The sequence below is a fragment of the Amphiprion ocellaris genome, chromosome 7, assembly GCF_022539595.1.
Source record: "Amphiprion ocellaris isolate individual 3 ecotype Okinawa chromosome 7, ASM2253959v1, whole genome shotgun sequence".
Lineage (NCBI taxonomy): Eukaryota > Metazoa > Chordata > Actinopteri > Pomacentridae > Amphiprion > Amphiprion ocellaris.
The window spans coordinates 11,572,126-11,580,136 of NC_072772.1; the positions used below are offsets into that span (position 1 = coordinate 11,572,126).

The following is an 8,011-nucleotide window of genomic DNA, read 5'->3' on the forward strand; positions in this document are numbered from 1 at the left end:
TATAAAATGAAAATCAAAGCATTTTTATGAAAAGGAAAAATGCCTTTTATTTCAATTTTAATTTTTGTATTTTAAAACGAAAATCAAATAACCACTTGTTTTTTGTTTTTCAATACCCGTTTCAGAGCGGAAAATTCAATTGCCAAAATATACACGGACCCCTCAGGACTTCATAATGTTCACAGGTACTAGAGTTACTTTGATAAACAGGGAAATCCGGAAACTGTCGCCCGATTATGTATAAATGTATTTTTTTAAACTGTAATACAAGAATAAAAAAACACACGAGGGTGCATTATTTCGACAGTGCATTCTTCATGATCACCTAACACTGGACAACACTGTTCCCACTTTCACTCAGAGGACTGGCAGTTGACAACAGGACCTTGACTTATCATGGACATCTAGATATATAGTTTCTTATCTTTCTGCAGAAGTTGTATAAGTTTACAACTTACACAATCTTGAGAAGCTGTTAGAAAGTAATTTCCCTGTGGGAATTAATAGAGTTAGTCTGATTGTGATTGTGTATTGACAGGGGTGCCCATTGTCCACCTTTAATACCCAGTAGGAGAAGGGTTCCCCCTTGAAATTGTTGCCACCTTCTGAATTGCTGGGATTTTGCCTGGATTTGAGTTACACAAGAGGTTCTTTTACAAGGACTTAATGGATGCCTAACTGAGGAATGTACAGGAATAAACGGCATGGCTATCTCATGACAAGGCTAAACCAGCAATTAAATACTTGGTAGACAAGCCAAGTCATGGAATCCTAACTCCTTAACAGTCTGGATTGTACACAGTGGAACTAATGGTAAGTCAGATAGTTATAGCCTAATGTTAATATATGTTAAATCACTATTTTGTATGGCTGTTTACATGATTCCTATATACAACTGTGTAATTAATTTTTGCTTCCTAATAACTTTTTAAGAGCAATTCTGTCTTTATTCTCTCACTTGCATATTCTCAGGCTCAGTCTGTCTGTGTCTGCCCAGCAATTGAATACGTCATTTCTCAGATCAAAGTCTGCAGCTCATAAAATCTGACTAAGACACGTGAAGATTGTAAAGATTATGTGTGTATATTCTGGCTACTGATGAGTACTGATAGCTTCAAAGAAGCTCAAAGCACTCCGGGTAGTCACACTGTACATTAAGCTCAAGGTGCTCAGGTAGCTCTCAAAACCACACAGGACCTGCAGCAGTTTCAGCTGAGGTAAAAGTATGGGCTGCTGGACCAAGCTGAAGGCGTCCGGATGGGCTTATCCCACTGCAATCCTGTCACTCTATGGGTTTTTTGCTAACTGCAGAGTAGCAGAGCCCTTCCTGACACCATACCTAATAGGACCACACAAGAACATCTCTGAAGAAGTGGTAAGGACTGAAGACACACATGTTGTGTAAAGTGCACATAGACTTATTCTACAATCTGGAGCACCTGATCTGAGACAGACTGCTCTTCAGTTCTGACTGACAATGAGATGTGTATGCCATGTACAAGAGACAGAAATGAGTGATTGTTGTTCTCCACAGGTGACCAACTACCTGTTTCCTATCTGGACGTATTCCTACCTGGCCTTCCTTTTCCCTGTTTTCCTCCTCACTGACTTCCTGAGATACAAGCCAGTTATAATGATACAGGGGCTCTTTCTAGTCACCAACTATCTCCTGCTCTGCTTTGCCCCCGGTGTTCCTGCCATGACTGTCCTGCAGGTCAGTTGAAACATTTTTTGATGACATAATATTACTGTCTTGCTGCAGCACTGAATATTACACAACCATACCTGCAGAAGATACTTGATTCATTTCTTAATCCAATGTTCATGTAAAAACAGTCATCATTATTTACATTTTTTTTCAAACCCTTCCATCCAATCAACAGGTCAACTATGCTGTAGTGACTTCCACAGAAGTGGCTTACTTCTCCTACATTTACAGCGTGATTCCAGTTGAGAATTACCAAAGAGCTACTGGTTACCTGCGTAGCGCCATGTTGGCTGGATATACGACTGGTGCCAGCCTCGGCCAGGTGCTCATCTCTATTGCAGGTAGGGTTTTGTATCCTGCAATTAATATGGAATTAAATTTTTGAGGAAAAAAAACCCAACAAAAAAAATATTGCATCTCTAGTTCTTTCTCCACAATAAGATGAAGAATTCTCTTTAAGACAGACCTCTGAATACAAAAAGTCTCAACATCTGCCTTGTTTAGATGCATAACCAAATTAACTGCAAAGAAAATTATGACACAATTGTACTGAATTATGCTCAAAAACTTGAGGAAGCACTGATGAATCATCAACTCTAATCAACAGGGGCGGACTACTTCTACATCAATGCTCTCACTCTGGGGATTTTGAGCATAGCATTTCTCATCACATTCTGGTTGCCAATGCCCCAAAGAAGTATGTTCTTCAAAGGGAAAAAGGCTGCAGCTGTGGGCTCGCAGTCCCAGCAGGAGGGGCCACTGGGAGAAAACAGATTGGAGCATCCAGTGATGTATAAGGATGGAGCAGACTCAGGGAAAGAGGAGATGGAGCATAATGGCTGCGCTGGCTGGTGCAGCAGGGAAAATGTGGCCACTGTGGGCCCTGTCCTTTGGCAAAGCTTCAGGGAGTCCTACTCTTCCAGGCATTTTCATTTTCAGATTTTTTTGATACTGGTCACACTCTGAAAATTGAACTTATTCACACACAGGAGTGTTACTAGTTGTGGTATTTTTCTATAATGTATTATCAGTGTAGTGTTTTTAAATAGTAGCCTTCTAATTACCGTCATCATTATAATCTGTTGTAATAATCCTCACAATGCAGACATTTAATCTACTGGTCCTTGTGGTGGGCTCTGGCCACAGCTGGCTACGTGCAAGTCTTTAACTACATCCAGCTTATGTGGGACCATATAGAACCATCTGCAACATCATCCATCTACAACGGAGGAGTGGAGGCTGTATGCTGTCTTGTAGGTAAGGCAGGTTCGGTTTAGGAAAAAAAAGTGTGATTTAGTGTCTTCATGTACTGAGAAATTAGTAAATAAAAGATGTTTTTCAAAATTCAAAAAGCTACTATCAGTTGTTGTTAGTGTAGTAAGAATAAAACACTAAAAAAAAAAAGCAATGCGTTGCTGGTTTTAGCCTTTTTATGAGGTTTCTCCACATATCCACAATACTTTAACAAATCAGAGATTTCCAAAAGTATTACTATGTAAATAGGACTAAAAAATCCATACACTATGAAGCAATTTTATAATAATTTGTAAAAAATCTGAACATTGTGCACACGGATAGAAGCTTGGGATCACTGAACCTTCCTAGACTGAGAACTAGAACCAAGACTTCAAATAACATGAGGGTGTAGAAAAAACAGCAGCATAATTACACAGAGAGCAAAAATAAAACTTAACCATGCCATTAAAAGCTGTTATGTCTGATGGCACATAGACCTATAAAACCTTGCAATTAAAAGAAAACAACCATGCTGTTCCTGGTTCTACAGGGCAACACATTAAATGGAAAATGTGTATTGATTTTGAAAGGGAATAGCAGCTCCACATTTCTTTTGGCTAAGCTTCAACCTGGCTCAGCATGAGAAGCAGAAGAGTAATTGCTTCAATTAAGGAGACAGAGTTAAAAGGTAATGGCTTCTCTGATTATTGCTGATAGTTGATTCCAAGAGCCAGGAGAAAGTGGTTCATCATAATAGGCAGGTGCTGAGGAGGCCAGCAAAGGCATTAGTGTGCATACGATTTTGTTTAGAGGCCACACTTTATAACAGTGTTCAAGGAAAGAGAGGTCAGTGTTAGGATTAATGAATGAATCAGGAGGCAACAACAACAAGGATGCAAAGACACAGTGGAGGCATCGTACACCGGAATGACAGAGTAATTACTTCATTTGTCTCCTCGTGGTCCAGGTGCTGCAGCAGCTTTCTCTGTGGGCCACCTGAAGGTCACCTGGGCTGTTTGGGGAGAACTGGCATTAGGGTTGTTCTCAGCCGTGGCAACAGGCGCTGTGTTTCTGATGGCATTCACCAGCAGTATCTGGGCGTGCTATGCTGGTTATGTGGTATTCAAATCCTGCTACATGCTTCTCTTCACCATCACAGCGTAAGTGCACGACTCAATTCCTCCAAACACAGTTGTGAAGTCTAAGGAGATTTGTTCAAACTGCTTTATCTGTCTGACCCACAAATCAAGCCCAGTCAACTGACAAAGACATACAGAGAAAAGCAGACAACACGCACTTGAAATTCGCTGATTACTGTTTCTCATCCGTCTGGCATCTATAACCTGGTGCTCTCATAATTATAAGTACTTTGTCACTGCAGATTTCAGATTGCATCCAACCTCTCCATGGAGTGCTATGCTTTGACATTTGGGATCAACACTTTCGTTGCCCTCACTCTGCAGACCATCATTACGGCTGTTGTTGTTGATGAGACTGCGCTGGGTCTGGACATAGTGACGCAGGTATATTTGTAGATTTCTATACACTTCTTTTTCTTTGCTTTAATAGCAGCACGCATGAGTTTAACACCGGTCATATCCATCATTTGAAATTAGGGACGTGAGCAACACTCTGCTGCACAACAAGCACTGAAATGTGGGGACAGAGTGACACCTGGTGGTTATGTTGCATGCTGACATGTATGATGTAAAACAATAATGCTAAGGATAATAGATGTTTCCTTCTGCAGTTCATCATATATGGCAGCTACTACGCTTTCATCTCCTTGCTCTTTCTGATTCGAGGGACCTACACTGTCTGCATACATCAGTGCTATCCAGAGCACACGGATGCCAAAGAACCCAAGTCCAGTGTGGAGGTGATCTCTGCTGAACGCCTTTGACCAATGTCCATGTTCCATTTGTTTATGGAGGAATAAAATGATCATGAGCTTTACAAATGACCTTTTATACTTTGTTATCTCTACAATCTAAAGAGGAAAACAATCAGCACTATGAAATGATGCAATTATTACTCATTAGTATTAAAAATAAACTCCAGAGAGATTTGTCTGCTTGCCTCTGCAGTTTATTACGTGTGCGTCACCTTGAGCTCAACGTTCGCCAAGGTTGTTCTGCTCTTTGACCAGGTTGTTCATTGACAACCCAAGCTCAATGTGCAGACAACCACAGGTTTTTCCCATGAGGCAGGCAAAACAAACAGTGCTGCACACCGAGGAAGCACATACGCACACCTGAAACAGGCAGAAGAACAGCCAGCAGAAGATGGAGGCAGTGAAGAAGTGGAGGTCAGGCTGGAGGTATCCCACAACTCTGCTGTGCATCTATGGATTCTTCAGCACAGTTAAACCACTGGAGCCTTTTCTCATCCCATTCATGACAGGACCGGACAAGAATCTGACAACTGAAGAGGTATAAAACAAAAGACAAATGGCTAAATGGCTCAAGAAAACCATTAATTGAAAAAACAAGCATTTAAATGATTAGAAAATAACCAATTTGATGAATCATAACCAACTTGGCAAACTATGATATTTTTATTTGAGTTATAAAAATCCAATCATGATGAGAAAAGCTATGACTCATTGCTAAGAAGCAATAAAGTTCCAGCCTTAAATTCTAGTGATTGTGTTTTGCATTACTACTTTCATTACTGTGTTTCCCTCTCAGGTTAACAATCAAATCTTCCCAGTGTGGACGTACTCCTATCTGTCCATACTGGTACCGGTGTTCCTGCTGACCGACTGGCTGCGTTACAAGCCTGTCGTGGTGTTTCAGTCAGTTGTGCTCTTTATCACTACATCGCTGCTGCTGTGGACAGAGAGTGTGGCAGCCATGCAGATCACGCAGTTCTTCTATGCGATGGTGACGGCCAGCGATGTGGCCTATTTCTCCTACATTTACAGGTCATAAACTGTTGTTCACGCGCTGTTAATGTCAGAGGTTTGCATTGTTGGTACAGACATCTCATTTTGATTGTCTTATTCGTTACAGTGTGATAGATCTGAAGAGGTACAGGAAGGCCACATCTTACAGCCGCAGTGTCCAGCTCCTGGGCTACACAGTGGGCTCTGTGCTGGGCCAGCTGCTTGTCAGCTTCAACCTCATGTCCTACAGCAACATCCTGGTGTTTACTTTGGTTCTCACTGCCATCGCTGTCCTCACTTCACTCCTCCTGCCAATGCCGCAGCACAGCATGTTCTTTCATCGAAGACAGAAAACAGCAATGGAGGGAACTGAGACAGATGGAGATGGTGTTGTAGATGCAACAGAACACTCAAGCAGATCAAAGATGTCTCTGGAAGAAGTGGGCAATGAAAAAGAGGACAAAGGAGCCACAGAGGATGATACAAAAAAAGGATGGGAGGGAAACAGGCCCATGGCTGAGGAACTTGAGGAGACTGTTGGTGCACAGAGCTGCACCCAAGTCCTCCTGCAGCTGTGGAGAGACTTCCGCCAGTGCTACTCCTCCAGACAGCTGCTCTACTGGTCAGTGTGGTGGGCAATGGCCACCTGTGGCTATAACCAGACTGTCAACTACGTGCAGGTTTGTGGTGAAGGCAGCATAAATAAACAAACAAACAAACAAAAAGAAAGTTTAAAGTATGCTATCATCAAAATGTATAAAATATAAAGCCATTGCACATATCTAAATTGCAAAGTAGGGTTTACATATATATCTGCTATACAATGGGCTTATCAGTATTGAACAAGAAAGTCTACCCCTTCCAATGTTGGAAATGCTGTAATTCCAAAACTGGGCAAAACTGGGTCAGAAACTCCACTAGACACCAAACAGATGACACATTACATGACTTTATAGTTGCTGAAGTCTTTGGTGTTTAAAACTGTGCACTTTAAGACAACACACGTGGTTTATTTATCTCCAGAAACCATCACTGGGCTTACAAGTGTGATCAGTACTTCCAAAACACCAAACAATGCTTCCAATATCCCATGCAGGTACTGTGGGAGCATGTGCAGCCTTCTCAGAACTTCACCATTTATAATGGAGGCGTGGAGGCGGTGTCTAACCTGTTGAGTAAGCAAAAGCCGTACAATCTTCCAGTGTGTGAATATGGAGTACAACTAAAACCCTACAAAAAAAAATTGAGGCTATTGGTGATCAATATAAAATGTTATCAGTGCTTAATCAGCGGTGTTATTTTACAGGTGCAGCTACAGCGTATGGTATAGGCTTCACTGAGGTGGGATGGGAGCAGTGGGGAGAGCTGGCCCTGGGTGGTTTCTCAGGACTTGGGGCTGCTGCACTGTTCCTCATGACATTCATCGGCAACATCTGGGTCTGCTACTGTGGTTACGTAATTTTCAAGAGTCTCTACATGCTGCTGATAACAATAGCCATGTAAGAGTGTATAATTGTACCCCATGACTCAGTTTATATTTTATTGCATGCAGATTAGGAAAAGAGTATTGACGCAAGTAATTGGGAAATGTTATTGGTCTCCTAGGTTTCAGATTGCAACTGGCCTGTCAATGGAAAGATACGCACTGGTCTTTGGGGTAAACACCTTTGGAGCACTGGCTTTACAGACAACTCTCACTTCTATTGTGGTGGACAGCAGAGGGCTGGCCTTGAGCATCATTCCTCAGGTAAGATACTGATCACCACTGATCATCAGTATGTGCAGGACAAGTGTTTATAAATCTTTCAGTATTCTAAACTTTTAAACTGTGTGTTCTTTTGCAGTTCACCATATATGCCAGCTACTTCTCAGTCATCGCTGTTGTTTTTACTCTTCGGGGACTGTATCGCATTTGGAGCACTAAAAGGAACAAAAAAGAGACACCTTCTTCAGATCAAAATGAATCTCCAAGCTCTAGAGAACACAGTTTCTGAAACTAAAGACAAACCGAGATAAGCAGTTGTGCTTTTGGTCCACTCAGTAGCCCCATGCCAGTTTAAAAGCAAAATGACAAAAGCTTTAAATTACTGCAAAATTGTGAATAGAAATCTTTTTTTTTTCTCCATACAAAACAATATACAAGGTTTTCCATACATCCATATAAATGAATTCTTTGGTCA

General features: G+C 41.4%; 2 protein-coding genes across 3 annotated transcripts; both read left to right on the plus strand.

The window, feature by feature from the left end:
* Nucleotides 1–626: 626 nt before the first annotated feature.
* Nucleotides 627–5,020, plus strand: slc19a3b (solute carrier family 19 member 3b). 2 transcript variants are annotated; one of them, XM_055011968.1, is made up of 9 exons: nt 627–813; nt 1,195–1,375; nt 1,535–1,714; nt 1,884–2,049; nt 2,316–2,631; nt 2,814–2,965; nt 3,912–4,104; nt 4,326–4,467; nt 4,695–5,020. In XM_055011968.1, the coding sequence occupies exons 2-9, from the start codon at nt 1,226–1,228 to the stop codon at nt 4,845–4,847; spliced, it is 1,452 nt and encodes a 483-aa protein (XP_054867943.1). In that variant the 5' UTR covers nt 627–813; nt 1,195–1,225; the 3' UTR covers nt 4,848–5,020. The 2 variants fall into 2 exon arrangements, with proteins under 2 accessions (XP_054867943.1, XP_023132717.1); XM_023276949.3 differs by lacking the exon at nt 627–813 and having other exon boundaries at nt 1,105–1,375.
* Nucleotides 5,021–5,097: 77 nt separating this feature from the next.
* On the plus strand, nt 5,098–8,000 carry slc19a3a (solute carrier family 19 member 3a). Its single transcript, XM_023276948.2, has 7 exons — nt 5,098–5,376; nt 5,635–5,870; nt 5,959–6,511; nt 6,928–7,006; nt 7,138–7,330; nt 7,437–7,578; nt 7,676–8,000. The coding sequence occupies exons 1-7, from the start codon at nt 5,230–5,232 to the stop codon at nt 7,823–7,825; spliced, it is 1,500 nt and encodes a 499-aa protein (XP_023132716.2). The 5' UTR covers nt 5,098–5,229; the 3' UTR covers nt 7,826–8,000.
* The last annotated feature ends 11 nt before the right edge of the window (nt 8,001–8,011 follow it).

Coding starts and splice junctions, on each gene's coding strand:
- slc19a3b (XM_055011968.1), top strand. CDS start 1,226: ATGGGCTGCTGGACCAAGCTGAAGGCGTCCGGATGGGCTTATCCCACT. Junction 1,715..1,883: donor CTGCCATGACTGTCCTGCAG/GTCAGTTGAAAC, acceptor TCCAATCAACAG/GTCAACTATGCTGTAGTGAC. Junction 2,050..2,315: donor GGTGCTCATCTCTATTGCAG/GTAGGGTTTTGT, acceptor TCTAATCAACAG/GGGCGGACTACTTCTACATC.
- slc19a3a (XM_023276948.2), top strand. CDS start 5,230: ATGGAGGCAGTGAAGAAGTGGAGGTCAGGCTGGAGGTATCCCACAACT. Junction 7,007..7,137: donor GGCGGTGTCTAACCTGTTGA/GTAAGCAAAAGC, acceptor GTTATTTTACAG/GTGCAGCTACAGCGTATGGT. Junction 7,579..7,675: donor CCTTGAGCATCATTCCTCAG/GTAAGATACTGA, acceptor GTTCTTTTGCAG/TTCACCATATATGCCAGCTA.